This window comes from Hyperolius riggenbachi, chromosome 1, assembly GCF_040937935.1.
Source record: "Hyperolius riggenbachi isolate aHypRig1 chromosome 1, aHypRig1.pri, whole genome shotgun sequence".
In the NCBI taxonomy this organism is placed as follows: Eukaryota; Metazoa; Chordata; class Amphibia; order Anura; family Hyperoliidae; genus Hyperolius; species Hyperolius riggenbachi.
This window is the reverse complement of record NC_090646.1, coordinates 646,215,604-646,234,354: the sequence shown is the minus strand read 5'-3', so window position 1 is coordinate 646,234,354 and position 18,751 is coordinate 646,215,604. Positions and strand designations below refer to the sequence as shown.

General features: G+C 45.5%; 1 protein-coding gene across 2 annotated transcripts in view; it reads right to left on the bottom strand.

Moving 5' to 3' along the window:
* The window catches only part of MYO5B (myosin VB), a 337,992-nt gene that overhangs the window by 202,949 nt on the left and 116,292 nt on the right, over nt 1-18,751 (bottom strand). For both annotated transcript variants that reach the window (XM_068251374.1, XM_068251375.1), the window contains exons 3-4: nt 12,920-13,085; nt 9,972-10,116 (exon numbers count right to left, since the gene is read on the bottom strand). In XM_068251374.1, the coding sequence (XP_068107475.1) occupies nt 9,972-10,116; nt 12,920-13,085 (311 nt within the window). The remainder of the gene's footprint in view (nt 1-9,971; nt 10,117-12,919; nt 13,086-18,751) is intronic.

The window sequence follows — 18,751 nt, the reverse complement described above, 5'->3', positions numbered from 1 at the left end:
TAAGCAATCTCATCAGATCGACCTACATTTTCCACCCTGCCAGTTCGATGGAAATCCATTGAAATTCGATTGGCCAACCGATTTGCAATCGATCGATCGATTTTGATCGATCGGTCGGCCAGAAAATCGGCTGAGTGTATGGGCCCCTTAAGTCTTAACATTTCTTGAACAGTCTCAAATAAATTGGTGTAACTATAGCAACCAGATGGGGGGGGGGGGGGGCTTGATTCCAACTCCAAGGGCCGGCGCTACCATAGAGGCAAAGGGGGGCCCCAGAGCCTGTAAGGGGCCCCCAAAGGTGCCCCTCCTCTCCTCCAGGTATGGTGACCCAGGACAGTGGGGATACTGTGTGTTTACTCTGTATAGCGAAAGGAGAAGGTGATTAATGGGAACCCCAAAAATGCTTTTTAGGGTACAATTGATGTATACCTGATGATATTGTGTGATGGGAGGGGAGAATTAGATCAGGCTTGGCAGCCAGCTCAGGGGCCCAGGGGGAGATTTGGTTGGGGGATATTAGGGGGGCCCCGCAGTTACTTTTGCCCCAGGGCCCCATTGTAGTTAGAACCAGCCTGCCAACTCCTCCCCCTTCTGCAGAGTAGGGCAGTGGAGCAGTTTAATATTTACCTCCTCTAGTGCTGCTTGGTGCCTCCTCTAATCTTCCTGACAGCCACATGCTCTACACAGCATACCTCTGACTCTGAGTGCAGGTCATGTGAACAGAAACTGGAGGTGAGGAAGTATAGAGCGTGCCGCTGCCGGGAAGAAAAAAAAGAGAAATGACACAGCGCTGGAACAGGGAAAAATCACACTGCTCCGTTACTCTGCTATGTGGGGAGAGGATGCCGGGGAAAGGTGAGTGTGTGTGTTTTTCAGTCACGAGAAGATTTGGATCCAAAGAGGGAGCCTCATGCTAATTTCACAGAGGTTGTTGCTGCACCCAGGCTCAGACTGACAATGTTCCAACCAGGACTGTGGAGTCGGAGTAGTTTGGGTACCTGGAGTTGGAGTCAGTAGTTTCATAAAGTGAGTAGTCGGAGTCGGGAATCGGATGATTTTTGTACCAAATCCTTAGTTCTAGTAAGTAGATTGTAAGCTCGCAAGGGCAGGGTCATCCTCCTAATGTTTACTGTTTTTGTCACAATATTTGTGCCGCATGAGACTCTACTGTACATTTTTTTAATTGTATCTATGTTCCCCTTGTCGTCTTATTGTGCTTTGTAAAGCGCTGCGGAATATGTTGGCGCTATATAAATAAAAAATAATAATAATAAGTATTAGACTAAGGAGTCGGAGTCGAGGAGTCTGAGCCATTTTGAGTACCTGGAGTCGGAGGTTTCAAAAACAGAGTTGGTGTCGGATGATTTTTGTACCGACTCCACAGCCCTGGTTTCAACCAGAAACACGTTGATCCTCTGGATGGGAAGGCAGTGTACTGTTGTTGGTTTACTGCTTACAATAAAGCACATTTGAAGCTCGCGAAGGCCACGCAAAATGGCAGGAATGGCCACATCCGGCCCATGGGCCTTGAGTTTGACACCTGTGCTATAGAGGCTTCCTGGATCCTCCTTGCTCACTGGGGCCCTCCTTAACATTGGAATGCAGCCACACAGGCTGAGTGGGTTGTTTTTTATTTTTGTTTTTGTTTTTTTTTGGGGGGGGGAGCGGAAACGGGGGACTGGAGGAGGCCTGTTAGGTAAGTATGTGCTTTCGTAACCCTAAGTTCGCCTCGGGTACACTCTATGGTGACGCTGAACAATGGTCAGATAAAGCATGAATTTTCTTTAGTGTACACAGAGGATAGGCAGGTAAGGAGCAGCAGCAACATTTGCTAAAATCCTTGCAAAGATCAGAGCTGACCTGCAGGCAGGGGCATAACAACAGACCCTGCAAAGGATGCAGCCACAGGGGGGCCATCCTGAGAGAGTGACAACTAAGGGCAAGGAGAGAAAAATGTTCTGCTCTCTGCACAATTGTTCTAATGACTGCATCTGCTGAGCCACTGATTAGGAATCATACAAAGTTTTGTAGACAATCCCTATTCAGAGTGCAGCAGGCTCTTGTGTAGTGCCCATCCCCCAACTTCTCTATCCATCCCCAAGTGCTGTGTACTTTAGTGATGCCAGAGGAGTCTGCAGAGCCGGTTCTGCTCCATCAGAGGTGGACAGAGTGAGTGTAATACGCTGAGGCTGGGAGCACACTTGTTTGTCAGTTTTCTGCATACCATGTGTGTCTGTATGTGTGAAAACATGTCTGTTTTATCACAGAAGCTAATGTAATTGATAGAGAAAATGCCTGCAGTGCTTCACTGCTGTCTGATTTTATCTGCATGGGGAAAACACATTCAAGTGGGCACTAGCCAATTGAATAACATTGGTTTTCAGTTCACATGTGCAGAAAGCGAGGGGTGGGGGAGGGGCCCCATCCAAAGTTTTGCAGGGGGGCCCAGTGATTTCTAGTTACGCCCCTGCCTGCAGGGATATTTATTGCGATAAAAAACCTGGAGTCTCACCTTTAAATCCCGCTACGCTGCACGGCGTCAGATAAAGAGCGCGGCGGTTATATAAGCGCAGGAGGCCGGCGGTGATAATGGCAGTGCAGATGGGACACAATACATGTTGCTAGCAAGTGCCTGTGATAAGTCGCTCTCGTACACAAAAGGAGCCTTTTAATAATTAATATTATTCCCCTCTCTGGAGAGATTGCTGCTGCTGCTGCTGCTTTTGTCCTGTTTTTTTAAAGGTTAGCCTCTGGTCAGCTGCTGAGAGCTTTATTCCCTTTGCGATCCATGCAAATGCGTTTGCAATCCCGCTCCTCCGAAAAGACTTAACGCGTTTTTTTTTTCTCCCCAAAGGCGTCGAGAGAGAACATCCCCGGACTTTTTCGGTGCTATAAATCTCAACGCGGTTTTATGCCTTTGAATTTTAATGCGAAAAAGCAATTAAAAGATCTCTAAGGAGAACGCAGCCAAGTCACTTTATTTGTCACTTCGGCTTGTTTGTAAGCTTGGTATTTGGTGGCAGGAAGGTTTGACGCGGAGGCGCTGTGACAGTGCATGCAAGAGGGCTGCCAAGGTTCTGGCCCCGGGCATTCTGGGTAGAGCAGTCAGCGCCGGCAGGGGGTGGGCATTTGGACGAGTGCAGTGCTGTCTAAATTCAAAGAGTACTAAATGCAAAGCATTCTGGGTAGGAGAAGCAGCACTTTACAAAGAATGATGGGCAAGACTAGGGTTGCCAAAATTATAAACTGTATGGAATTACTTTAAGGGACTAGTTTAGGTTTACTTTTTTTAACCTCCTCGGCGTTCTATTGAGATCGCCAGGGAGGCTGCGGGAGGGGTTTTTTTTAATTAAAAAAAAACTATTTCATGCAGCCAACTGAAAGTTGGCTGCATGAAAGCCCACTAGAGGGCGCTCCGGAGGCGTTCTTCCGATCGCCTCCGGCGCCCATAATAAACAAGGAAGGCCGCAATGAGCGGCCTTCCTTGTTTTGCTTAGATCGTCGCCATGGCGACGAGCGGAGTGACGTCATGGACGTCAGCCGACGTCCTGACGTCAGCCGCCTCCGATCCAGCCCTTAGCGCTGGCCGGAACTTTTTGTTCCGGCTGCGCAGGGCTCAGGCGGCTAGGGGGGCCCTCTTTCGCCGCTGCTCGCGGCGAATCGCCGCAGAGCGGCGGCGATCAGGCAGCACACGCGGCTGGCAAAGTGCCGGCTGCGTGTGCTGCACTTTATTTGATAAAAATCGGCCCAGCAGGGCCTGAGCGGCAGCCTCCGGCGGTGATGGACGAGCTGAGCTCGTCCATACCGCTCAGGAGGTTAAGCAGAATTTTAAAGAAATGCAATTTAAAGTGGGATCAAACTCTGACATAACAGTCAATAAAAACGTGTTTTCCTACATTTTATTACCCATACAGTCATCATATTTGCTTTTCTGCACAAGTAATGTCTCTGAAAGCTGTCATTGAATTTTATTGCATCACTGCTGTATTTATATATTATCAGTGATCACTTCTCGCTCTTTCTGCTTCTCAGCTCAGTACAGCTCAGCTTCAGCAGTTTGCTAATGTTTACTAAATGTATCTGAAAAAGGAATGTAAACAAAAGATAATGTTATCAACTTTTCAGATACGGCCAGAAGCTCTCCACTGAAGCGAGGAGCTTTTCACTGAAGAACAGAGTGCTGTGTTTAACTGTTTGAATGCGGTTTTGCTACAATTTTTTTTGTGGTAGTAGATTTTATGCTTTAAATAATTATATGGAAGAGGAAATGCTGAGTTTCCTACCACTTTAATTTTGCATTTAAAATAACTTTGAAAATGTGTTAGTTTTGCAATTTAAAAAAGAGAGAGCCGGAGATAGCCGCTAGTAAAATATTGGTAAAGATTACTAGCGGAATTAACTAGTAGAACATCTGTAATTTTACCGTCATTCTACTATCACCTAGCCTTACCTTATCCTTAGACTAACCCTCCTTCTCAATGACTAAAGGTGGCCACACACGATACAATAAAATTATCCGATTTAACAGCAAGTTGATAAAAACGATCGATCTCACGAAAAAATCTAAAGCTTTTTTAGTTTTTTTTTTCATTCAACTGAAAAATCCGAACGGATTTCCCGTTTTTTTCCGATTTTTATCGATCTGGATTGTCATAAATTTCAATCAATTTTATCATAACTGGGGGGAAATTCAGGCCTCTTTCACACCAAGACGTTGCGTTTTAGGGGACATTATGGTCGCAAAACGTGCCCCTAACGCAACGCATGGTGGTGTTGAAGTTGGACGTCAGATTGAGCTGCGCTATGCGGCTCTTGGTGCGCTGTTTTCGTTCTATCTATACTGATAGAACAGGCGCTCCAGGATAGTGATGGGAAGTCCGGATCTTTTCAAGGATTCGGATGATTCAAATCGGATCATTGAAAAGATACGGATCTTTGAACCGAATCATTTGAATCATTTTACTAGGGAAGCAGACTGGGGGTGAAATGACTAGCAGGACAGGACTTTCCCTGCACTGTACATTCTGTATGTTCCTGTTTCTTCCAGACAGACATCCACTGTGAACCGAATCGTTCATTGTGATGATCCGGATGATCATCACAGTGCAGTGAATATTAATTAGCCATGTGGCTAGTCACTGAGCATGTGCAAGCAGTCTAACGCAGCTAAAGCCCAGTATAACGCACAGCATGCTGCACTTTCCCAGAACGTGAAGCGTTACAATGTAACGCAATGTGGGCACTCTGAACAGCACATTGATTTTTCATTACTGTACGGTGGGCTGCGTTACAGGCTGCTCTAACGTGCGCCTGTAACGTCCCACTGTGAAAGCAGCCTAAACATAGGTGTGTGGTACATTGGTCAGATTTTTAAATGTTACATTCAGTCACAAAAATTGATTGCAATTCTTAAATTGAACAGATATTTATTGTATGGTGTGTGACCACCTTAACACTAACCGATCCCCCCTGGCGATGCTCAACTCCGATGCGTTCTGGTGGTCCCGAACCCTAAGGGCCGCCCGGCACTGCCTAACCCATGGGCGGCAATGTTAATAGCCATGATTAATAAGCATCAGTAATTTGATTTTGGTTCTTCACGGGCTTCAATTTCAAAATGTCATGTAAAATAAACGCTGACACTTCGATAAGCAACAAGTAATTTAAAAGGTAATAAAAAAAAACGTGACTAAGTACTGCTGTTAATAGTAATAAATGTGTAGAAAATGACAGAAGACAGTTTAACCACTTAAAAGTGGCCTAATTATTACTTCCCCACAAACTTCACATTATGAAAATGATGAGAGGCTCATTGTAAACTGACCGACATGATGAAAAAGCAGCACAAATAAGGCAAGAGGGAGTTTCCCTAGACCGTAGCGAATCGGCAAGGGTCACTGCTCACCAGGGCTTTTGTATAAATGAGGTCTTTTGTGTGTTCTCTAAGGCCCCTTTTACACTTGCCGTGCAATTGTGCCTTGTGTTACCCTGTTTTACAGCAGGGTAATGCAACGACAATGCAAAGCTATGGGGCCTGCACAATGCACCGCAGAGAAGATAGCAGCACGTTAACGTCAGACTTCCGGGCCAGTGTCTGCGCACTAATGCCCAACTCCGGCGACCCGGAAGGGGGGCATTTAGCTGCCAAAAAAGGGGGACAGAGGAAAACGGGGAGAGCGGGGTGCATCAGGACAGCTCACTGTACATAACAAGGGAGAAAGCTGGCACATCAAAAATCAATCTTTATTAGTTCCATGTAAAAATATGGCTAACGTTTCGGAAGCCGCGTAGGACCCCTTTATCAAGGCAATATCTGATCTGTGCAAAAAATTCTGCATAGGAATTCGGGAGTCTGGCTCCTCTAAAACACTCGCTGTCAGCGATGTGTATTCATCTGAGGTCAGCAGCAGTAATTTCATTTAGCTGCCAAAAGAGGGGGACAGAGGAAAACGGGGAGAGCAGGATGCATCAGGACAGCTCACTGTACATGCCTGTTCCCCCCGTTTCTCCTACTTCATTCGGCTCTGGTATCCTTTAAAGAGAACCCGAGGCGGTTTGTGGTGGAGCAGATGGGACATAGAGGCATGTTCTCTGCCTCATGACAGGCCTCTGTGTCCCCACACCACCGCTCTCTGCCCCCCCCACCATTGCGCTATAGCCTCCCAAAATTAGCAACAATATTTGTCGCTAACTCGGAGGTAAACACAGGGGAGTGGGATTCTCTGCTCAAAATGCCCACTAGGGGCGTTCCTGCAGGGTTTCTAGAGCTGCTTCTCTCTCACTGGCCGCGCCCCCTGCCGCTCCCCCGCCTCCCTGCACGCTGTGAATGAGAGAGGCAGTCTTTCCAGCAACATGACCCGGAGGTCATGAAAGGGAAAGAGGACCAGTGCGGCCCACAGGAGCGGCAGTTTTGGAGACTACCTGATCTGCCCATCCCCCCGGATCAGGTAGCCTCGATTTTTTTTTTAATGTTATGAGCCCACGTCTGGCTCGATTTAAATAATCAGGTGCTTACTGGGATTGAGCACTTGCCATCCGAGTAGTTGTGGGGGGTCTACCCGGTGGTGAGGGCACTTGGGGGGCTGTCTGCTCCCCCCTGGGGTATAGCTTGTGGGTGGTGTCAGGAACCGGCCCGCGGCACGCCTGCGTATATGGTTCCCGACTGCGGGTTTAACCAGATCGAGAGGGGAAGCAGCCTTAGTCGAGCTACCACAAGGCTGTGACCCCTCAAACACTTCTCACTGCCACCACTAGCTGTTGCTAGACAGGTCCACTCGGCTGTCGAGTGCTCAGCACGCAATCCGCATTTTCATATTCGGGTCAGCTTTGCGCTTTAGGCCGAATACGGGAACGCCACGCACACACAGTTGCAATCTTACACTGTAGTGAAGCAAAACCAGTAACAGTCGTTCCGAACGATACTGTTAGCCACTCTGCTGTCGAGTGCGGAAGCGCCCCATACACACAATGCAATTACAATCTTATACGGTAGTGATGCTCAATAATACAACCAGGCATGGACTTATACACCGTTACACTTCAGTCTCCTCTACTAGGCTATGAGTGTTAGTTTAGTACAACAGAAGTCAAGCTTATTAAAGAACGATTTAATATTCCAGGGAAAAAAAGTGGAACAATGCAGAAAATAATATATACAAAAGATTTACAAAAACAAAGTAAAAAAAAGTTACAAAATAAAAGTTTACAAGGATACACAGCTAGATAAGTTTGAAAAAAAATAAAATGGGATAAACATTAATTGAACTTTTACCAGCGCAAATGTCCAACCGTGGAGAGACACGAATTTTCCAATTTCCTCGGGATCATCTCTAGCGATGAGCTACTCTCGGGAGAAGATGATCTGTGACCGTCCCAGGCTGCTGTTTTATAGCAAAATGCGTGCCCCGGGGCCACCCCAATGTCCCAGGCCAAGGAACAATCCAAGTTCCTGTTTAACGCGTGCAACTTCAAAGCGTTCCTGTGTTAGTGTTTGATCTTTTCAGAGATTTCAGAAGACTTCCATAAACCCTATTTCCACAGGTAAAAATTGTATCAAAAGGACTTCAACCCTTCACCCATTTCCAGTAGGCTGTCATATGTAAATTCCTGGCCCTGTGCTGGTGTGAGCTGCGTCAAAGCACACTGCAGCCAGTCCAGGTGACAATTGCTCCCAAGCACAATACACATCTGAGACAGTACTTCCCAGAAGATCAAAAAGGTAAAAGGACATGACTGGCTATGGGCATAATTAGCCATCTCCTAATTAGAGGCTAGGTAGACAGTCCCTACTTGAATGTCTAGGTTCATTTGCCTATTCAACGTATTTGACCCATTCAAATGCAGACAATGGTAGAGTTAATTTACATGTACATACAGGAACTCCATGAAGCTAGCTGCCAGCCTGGCATACCTACACCTCTGACATAATATGCAGCAGATAGAAAAATGAAAATATACTACTGTATTATCCCAACATCATAACTAGCTGCGATATCATGACAGGTGGTGGTCCCAGACAGTGTGAGCACTCGGGACCTCGCCTGTACTGCTCAAACCCATTTGAAAGCTTATGGTGGCAACTAATGATCCAATCTTTTTTGTCCAATTTTACCCATCTCCCGCCTTGACTACTGCAATGCCCTACTATCTGGCCTCCCCTTAAAATGCATTGAACCTCTTCAATCAGTCATGAATGCAGCAGCTAGACTCATCCATCTTTCCCACTACTATGCTTCCACTTCTCCCCTCTGCGAAGCCCTACACTGGCTCCCTATCAGCTCCAGAATCAGTTTTAAGGTTTTGTGCCTTACCTACAAATCTGTGCACAAGACCTGCCCAACCTACATTTCTGAGCTCGTCAACAGATATATACCTGCCCGTCCCCTCCGGTCCTCCAATGATCTCCACCTGACCGCCACACGCATTTCTCATTCCCATGCACGCTTACAAGATTTCTCAAGAGCTGCCCCCCACCCTATGGAACTCCCTTCCACTCCCCCTCAGACTCGCTCCTTCCTTCAACACCTTAAGCAAGCCCTCAAAACACATTTCTTTAAAATGGCCTACCCCACATCTACCACACTCTAACTCTCTGTCAATCACCTTTTCCACAGTCCTACCTTTTGTGTCCCCCCACCCTTTAGATTGTAAGCCTTGGCAGGGCCTCCCCCCTCCCTTAGTGTGTCCTTCTTAATTTTACTACCTCGGCAATTACACTCTTCTCATGGACTAACTCGTACTTGTTTTGCCGGGTTTCTGTAAACCGCATATTATACCCTGATTGTATGTATAACCTTGTGCTATGTTGTATAACCGTTTGCTACCTCTCTGTCTGTCACCCCTTGTTGCAATGTATGTATCCCTATTTATTGTCCAGCGCTGCGTAATATGTTGGCGCTTTATAAATACAATAAATAATAATAATAATAATCTATGTAGTATCATTATTACTAGTAGACCCAAGCCCATTTAAAAATGGGCTCTAGGTCTGTCTTTTTAAACTTTGCATGCACACTCACCCGCTGCACTCGTGCGCACACCCGTGCTCGCATGCGCACCCGTCCACCTGTGCTCACCCGTCCACCCGTGCGCACCCGTCCACCCGTGCGCACCCGTCCACCCGTGCTCGCGTGCGCACCCGTCCACCCGTGCGCACCCGTCCACCCGTGCGCACCCGTCCACCCGTGCTCGCGTGCGCACCCGTCCACCTGCGCACACGCCTGCCCGGCTCACTGGCCCCGTCCTCCAGTCTCAAATGCTGTCCGGGTCCATGCTGCGCACATGAGCAGTAGCAAAAAGCACGGAGCCAGCTACACAGGGACTGCGCTACGCAGGGACACAGGGGTTTTATTATAGAGGATATTGTACTCAAGGATCCAGACATACAGCATTCTGGGTAGAGATGTTGGCACTGGCAGAATCCACTGAATATTGCAAATCTAAAATCAGTACTTTGTAGAGGAACAGCTTACCTGGCCATCTGCTTGTAGGCTTCTTCCGCCACAGCAAATATATGGGGGTCCATGTCCCCCATGTTCTGCCCGCTGTACGCGTAAATGACATCTTCGCCATAGATTGGCAACTGTTCATAGGGATTTATGGCAACTAGAACAATACCTGCACAATAAGCAGTCAAGAAGATACAAGTTAGTTGTTATTGTGAATGCAAGCTGCTCCTTACCTAACCATATAACCCAATGAGCCTCGATTTACTAAGGTTGCCCCAGTCCTCAGATCACTGGCAAGCATACATGATCCTGCCAACGTAGCCTGGATATCTGGACGTGACATGTAGAAGATCTATGAGGAGGAATCCCCTGTTATATCTCCTAACAGAAGTGTGTAAGCTATGGGCAGATCAGTTGCTGTTAAAGGGACGCTTAAAGTGGAACTCCAGTGAAAATAATATTATAAAAAAGTGCTTTTATGTTTTTACAATAATTATGTATAAATTATTTAGTCAGTGTTTGCCCATTGTAAAATCTTTTAAATCCCCAATTTACATTCTGACATGTATCACATGGTGACATTTTTACTGCTGGCAGGTGATGTAGCTGCTGCTTCCTTTTTGGCAGTTGGTAACAGATGTAAACAGCTATTTCCCACAATGCAACAAGGTTCACAGACAGGAAACTGCCAGGACCATGGTCCTCACAGTTTCTTGTGAGAGGGGTTACACCACAATATCAGCCATACAGAGCCCCCGATGATCCGTTTGTGAAAAGGAAATGATTTGTCGTGGGAAAGGGAATATCAGCTACTGATTGGGATAAAGTTCAATTCTTGGTCACAGTTACTCTTTAATGCAAGAATAAAAAATCAGTTTTCTTTTCCTGGGGCTTCTACCAGCCCCCTGCAGCCGTCCTGTGCCCTTGCAGTCACTCACGGTGCCTCCGGTCCCCCGACGCCAGCTAGTTTAGTTTTCGCTGACATGCCCGACCACGCATACTTTTCATCGCGTTCCCGTCCGCAGTAGCGTCCTGAGCCTGTGCAGGACGCTACATTAGGACAGAAACATGAAGAAGCATACACATGGCCAGGCCTGTGCAGGCGCAGAAAGCCTGCCGACTCCCTCTCAGCAAAAACTAAACTAGCTGGCGGCGGGGGGCCGGAGGCTCCGTGAGTGAAGGAGAGGGCACAAGACGGCTGCAGGGGGCTGGTAGAAGCCCCAGGCAAGTAAAAAAAGTGGCCATGCATATATCAACTTGGTGGCCGATCGACCATCCGATTTGATAATTATTATTGAATCAGATGAAAAGCAGTGCCGCCAAGCGCATGCCCGATCCGTGATGCAACCAATTTCGGGCCAAGCATGTCGATCAGAAATGCTGCAAGATGTCCGGCCGTCGTGGTCATCCGGGTGCGCTGTGGTAATGGCGAGCGATATCGAGACGAGTGATAAAACCCCCACCACTGTCCCCCCTCATGTCAAATGTGCCCCCCTGGTGCTCAGTGCACTATACTTAACCTGTCTGTGTTCGCCCCTGGCTCCGGCCTCAGTCCAAACAAGGACAACTGGTATTGTTTAAAAGGAAACCTCCATATCCCTCTCAGTTAAAGAGGAACTTCAGCCTAAACAAACATACTGTCATTAAGTTATATTAGTTACGCTAATTAAAATAGATAGGTCATATAATCTCTTCCCCACCCTGTTTTAAAAGAACAGGCAAATGTTTGATTTCATGATGGCAGCCATCTTTTTGGTTGAAAGGAGGTGACAGGGAGCATGAGACACAGTTCCAACTGTCCTGTGTCCTGAGCACCTCTCCCAGTTGCTAGGCAACGTGAATAACAACATAGGTAATCCCATCATGCTCTGCACAACATCAGGGAAAAAAGCCCGGGCTTTTTTTCTTTGATGGGTGGAGCTTAGGTAAAAATGGAGCTAAAAATTATGCTTTGGTAAGAAAAACAAAGTTCTGATGCTGTGAAACTGTTAAAGAAACACCAAGCCTTTACAGTGCTGCGGAGTAGATTTTTAGTCCGGAGGTTCACTTTAAGGTTCCCTTTAAAAGGACATAAATATGTCAGCCTCTATATCCCTGTCACTTCAGGCGTACTTTAAAGCAAGTATGGCAATGGCGGTAGTTATTAAGGGGCCAGCGTCGTGCGAACAAGGAGGCGGATGCTGCATCACCAGGCTGATTCCTGATTGATTTCAACATGAAATTGTCTGGAAATCGGCTTGCGGTGTATGGGCAGCCGACAGATCTCTCTCTAATCAGATTCGATCAGAGAGTGATCTGTCTCTTGGTCAAATCTGCCCATGATCACTAGATGTACCTTAAGGCTGCTTTCACAGTGAGACGTTACAGGCGCACGTTAGAGCAGCCTGTAACACAGCCCACCGCACAGTAATGAAAAATCAATGTGCTGTTCACAGTGCCCACGTTGCGTTACATTGTAACGCTACACGTCAAGTTAACGTGCTGCATGCTGTGTGTTATACGTGGCTAAGCCGCGTTAGACTGTTTGCACATGCTCAGTAATGTTGGAGGAGGAGGTCTCCCCTCCTCCTCCTCGGCCAGCCATATGGATAATTAATATTCACTGCACTGTGACGTTCAGTGTTTACTTCCTGGAGCGGCCGCTCTGTGCGGCGATTGGCTGGCGGGACGATATGACGCGGATCACGTGGTGTCCGCAGTCTATAGCACAAAAAAGGCGCACCAAGAACTGCATAACGCAGCTCTAGGTAGTGTTCTCCACCAACACCACCAGGCGTTGCGTTAGGGGCACGTTATGCGACCTATAACGTCCCCTAAAACGCAACGTCCTGGTGGGAAAGAGGCCTTAGGCTTCTGACACTGAATCAACCAACTTTATAGGCACAGTGTGACACTCCCTCTCTGCCCGCCCCCTCCGAGCCAGATGAGGGGCCACATTACATATCATCAGACACCTCACAAAGTTCACTCACCACAATAAGTGTAGATGTGGTTGGACTCTAAGAATCGCACTTTGAGATTGTGAAGCACGGCCGGCTCATGGAGATAGCTGAGGGCCGTGAGGTCATTCTCACCCACCAGGATATCCGGATTACGCAGATGAGGTAAAGAATCTGGCTTCACAGGGAAGTCTATAACCTGTAACAAGCAAAATGCGGTGCTTAAACAGTAGTATGCACTATAACACGAATAAATGTATGCATCGAGCATTATTAACCGTCAGTCCATCCAAAACTGATGCTCTGAAGGGACGTTTGCTTTATTGTAGTCACCCTTGCAATGCACAACATCATTTTTATTGAGGCACCAGTCCAATTTAGTAATCAATACAGAATAAACATAAATGATGCATTTATAGTGACACCCTGAGGAAGCCAGCGTGGCTGGCGAAACTAGTCAGCAAGTACAGGCCTCCCCGCTGTGCTGAGGAGATGCAACCTACGCCTGTATTCATATCGGTTCCACTGTCGATACGCTGCTACACATAGTGGACATATTGCTTTGCTGCACACGTGACACGCCCTCCCGAGAAACGCCATCACAGAAGTACATGTGGTCTACTGTTAATCTTTACAGCGTGGAATCCTCTTCACTTGGAGACAACTCAGAGCCAGTGATTAACATCCTTAAAGGGAAGATTCGCGCTGCCCCAAAAAAACAAACAAACTGCACTTACGCACTTACCTCGGGCTTCTTCCAGCTCCTGGTAGTCGATCGGTGCACTCGTAGCAGCTCCTCTCCCTCCCGGCGTCCAGCGGTGAAGAAGCCGACCTCGCTTCCGGTCGGCGTCATGTGCGTTCCACGGCGCAGGTAACGTGGTGTAGTTCTGCGCCTGCACAGTAGAGACCCGATGACGTCCCTACATCACATGACCCCCTACCGTGGAGCGCACATGAAGCCGACCCGGCGAGGTCGGCTTCTTCACCGCTGGAGGCCGGGAGGGAGAGGAGCTGCTACGAGTGCACCGATCGACTACCAGGAGCTGGAAGAAATTTGGATTTTCTTGTTGGTTGTGGTAGATAGGAAGCAAAGATTGGTTCGTTGATGGTGTAGTGAACGATTTTTTTCCGATCAGAATTATCTGATCGCTCAAACGATTTTTTGCTAGAAATTGATTGTTAGTGGCCACCTTTAGGCTGTAGACACACTATGAGCGCTTTCTGAGAGCTTTTCATTTTTTTTAACAAAGCTCCAATTGACTTGCATTAAAATCATGAAAAAATTGCCACAAACGCGTTTTTTGGGGGAAAAATATAGATCGTGGCAATTTTACTGCCATTCAGCATCCCTGCTCGCTGCACACTGTTTTGACAACTGGAGGGAGCAACTGCCACTAACTATGTGCTTTTGAAAATAAAGAAAACCCTGAGAACCCCCTGTGAGGAGATGAGCTGGTCCAAAACCTGTCAGTTCTGTCAGATTTCTACTACCTACTGTAAGTGACAGGAACATAGGAGAAAGGTAATTTATGGCTCATTTTACTCTGGGAGAAATGTACTTATTTGTATATGTTTACATGCATTTTAACTTTTACAATTTTCGGGATAGTGGTCCTTTAAGCATACAGTACTGTAAATTCCCTTGAGTAATTCCTCTTAGTTTTTGCGGTAATATCGCACGCCATAGTGAAGTGCTTAGCAGAAAAATCTAAAGCCAAATCCCCTGTGTGACTGAGCCCCAAAGGCTAGCAGTGAAATAACACCCCTGTCTATCTCTAGGGATGGATCATTCTGCTTCATTTTCTCCGATCTATCTGCAGGAGTAAGTGAGCTCAGACGCCATGTGACGACTATACATCAAGAGTAAAGTGTCCACATGGACTGGCTTCGCTGCCGCTGATGTGTTCGCCTCATGGAAAGTCAATTTACAGCAAGGACAGGCGAGAAATGTTCTGACGCTCTAATTAAGACAGCCAGAGTCACAGAGAAGACAAAATCTTCATACATACTGAAGACATCTTCCTGTGTGGGGAGAGGGTGGGGAATTAAACAAGAAATGCCTATGTCTGGGGGACAGACATGGATACTTTTATTTTGTGGGCACTTGTGCCTACCGAATTCTGATACCTGAGGACATTTCACAGCTTGATTCAGGTACCTGAAGACGCATAGCTTTTTATTTTTATCTGGGGACACATGGCTATTTATTTATCTTGGGACACATGGCTATTTATTTATCTGGGGACACATGGCTATTTATTTATCTGAGGACACATGGCTATTTATTTATCTGGGGACACATGGCTATTTATTTATCTGAGGACACATGGCTATTTATTTATCTGGGGACAGATGGCTATTTATTTATCTGGGGACACATGGCTATTTATTTATCTGGGGACACATGGCTGTTTATCTGGGGACACATGGCTGTTTATCTGGGGACACATGGCTGTTTATTTATCTGGGGACACATGGCTATTTATTTATCTGGGGACACATGGCTATTTATTTATCTGGGGACACATGGCTATTTATTTATCTGGGGACACATGGCTGTTTATTTATCTGGGGACACATGGCTATTTATTTATCTGGGGACACATGGCTATTTATTTATCTGAGGACACATGGCTATTTATTTATATGAGGACACATGGCTATTTATTTATATGAGGACACATGGCTATTTATTTATATGAGGACACATGGCTATTTATTTATCTGGGGACACATGGCTATTTATTTATCTGAGGACACATGGCTATTTATTTATCTGGGGACACATGGCTATTTATTTATATGAGGACACATGGCTATTTATTTATCTGAGGACACATGGCTATTTATTTATCTGAGGACACATGGCTATTTATTTATCTGAGGACACATGGCTATTTATTTATCTGGGGACACATGGCTATTTATTTATCTGGGGACACATGGCTATTTATTTATCTGAGGACACATGGCTATTTATTTATCTTGGGACACATGGCTATTTATTTATCTGAGGACACATGGCTATTTATTTATCTGAGGACACATGGCTATTTATTTATCTGGGGACACATGGCTATTTATTTATCTGGGGACACATGGCTATTTATTTATCTGAGGACACATGGCTATTTATTTATCTTGGGACACATGGCTATTTATTTATCTGAGGACACATGGCTATTTATTTATCTGAGGACACATGGCTATTTATTTATCTGGGGACACATGGCTATTTATTTATCTGGGGACACATGGCTATTTATTTATCTGAGGACACATGGCTATTTATTTATCTGGGGACACATGGCTATTTATTTATCTGGGGACACATGGCTATTTATTTATCTGGGGACACATGGCTATTTATTTATCTGGGGACACATGGCTATTTATTTATCTGAGGACACATGGCTATTTATTTATCTGAGGACACATGGCTATTTATTTATCTTGGGACACATGGCTATTTATTTATCTGAGGACACATGGCTATTTATTTATCTGGGGACACATGGCTATTTATTTATCTGGGGACACATGGCTATTTATTTATCTGAGGACACATGGCTATTTATTTATCTGAGGACACATGGCTATTTATTTATCATGGGACACATGGCTATTTATTTATCTGAGGACACATGGCTATTTATTTATCTTGGGACACATGGCTATTTATTTATCTGAGGACACATGGCTATTTATTTATCTGAGGACACATGGCTATTTATTTATCATGGGACACATGGCTATTTATTTATCTGAGGACACATGGCTATTTATTTATCTTGGGACACATGGCTATTTATTTATCTGAGGACACATGGCTATTTATTTATCTGAGGACACATGGCTATTTATTTATCTGAGGACACATGGCTATTTATTTATCATGGGACACATGGCTATTTATTTATCTGAGGACACATGGCTATTTATTTATCTGGGGACACATGGCTATTTATTTATCTGAGGACACATGGCGATTTATTTATCTGAGGACACATGGCTATTTATTTATCATGGGACACATGGCTATTTATTTATCTGAGGACACATGGCTATTTATTTATCTTGGGACACATGGCTATTTATTTATCTGAGGACACATGGCTATTTATTTATCTGAGGACACATGGCTATTTATTTATCATGGGACACATGGCTATTTATTTATCTGAGGACACATGGCTATTTATTTATCTTGGGACACATGGCTATTTATTTATCTGAGGACACATGGCTATTTATTTATCTGAGGACACATGGCTATTTATTTATCTGAGGACACATGGCTATTTATTTATCTGAGGACACATGGCTATTTATTTATCTGAGGACACATGGCTATTTATTTATCTGAGGACACATGGCTATTTATTTATATGAGGACACATGGCTATTTATTTATCTGGGGACACATGGCTATTTATTTATCTGGGGACACATGGCTATTTATCTGGGGACACATGGCTATTTATCTGGGGACACATGGCTATTTATTTATCTGGGGACACATGGCTATTTATTTTATTTGGCTACCAAAATCTTGTATAAGAAGGTGCAGTAAGGAAAAGACAAGCCTTATAGGATCTATACTGCTGGGTATACACGATGCAATTTCCCGCCCGATCGACGGTGATCGTACGGGAAGTTGCATCGTGTGTACATGTCCAAAGTGCACCTGATCGATAAAGTGATCGATTTTCCAATTATAAGTTCGCATAATCAATCACTTTATTGATCGGGAGCCAATCGGACATGTCTGAAATAATCGGCCAATTCCCGCCTGTTGGGTGGGAAACTGCATCGTGTGTACCCTGCATTAGATCATATAAGGCAGCCTTTCTCAGCCTTTATACTCTGGAGGAACCCTGCGAGTCATTTTTGGATCTCAAGGAACCCCTGCATTTATCCTGCATATTATGCCACTACCCCCTGTTACAGTGCCCTTCATTATAATGTCTCCTTATTCTAGTGCTTTTTATTAATGCGCTCCATTATTATTCTGACCACCAATTTAGTGCTTATTTTTACAGTACCCCCTATTATAGTGTGCTCTCTATGATACTTACCACAACCCCCACAATGGGGGAAAATGCCAAGGACGCCCTGCAGAGCACTCAAGGAACCCTGGGATTCCAGAGAACCCTGGTTAAAGTGGATCCGAGGTGAACTTTTACTCATTGCATAATTGGGTCCCTTTCCTATTGTTTATAGGGCATTGCTCAAGCCACATACTTTTTTTATTTTGTTTTAATACTGTAATTCCCGATAAACTAAACAAGCCACTCCCACAGGTTTTCAGAGAGCCTTGGCAGTAGCAAGGGCTCATGGGAGCTCAGTCTGGGCAGGAGGAGGGGGAGGTATTACTAGCCAGAGATTTCAGAGGCAGAGGGGAGGAGGAGGGGGGATTAGGTTTTTTTGCTCAAGATGCAGATAAGCCTGCCTCTGTGTAATGTTTACAAACAACATGGCTGCTGTCATTGTATCACAGGAAGAAATAATCATTTTCTATTGAAGCTGTTTGCAGCTAGATTTGCTGTGTAAACTATCTAAACTTTAGATAAGATATACAGACAAGTTACTTGTTATAGTTAGTTTTTCATCTCAGATCCGCTTTAAGAAAGCCTGATATAAGGTCTGTGTCATGTTACAAATGCAAGAGGCCAAACACTAGAGGCCCCTAGTGGTCACGTAAGGTATCCATAGTGTTTGGCCTCTAAGATTTGTCATGGGACACAGGCGCCTCGGGGGAGAAGAGACACAGGAAGGAGTGTAAGCTTCTCTGCCTACATTCTTCACGGCCTGAGGAACGACATTCAGAGACCTGAGGAACTGGCAGGCAGTACATGCAGTTTT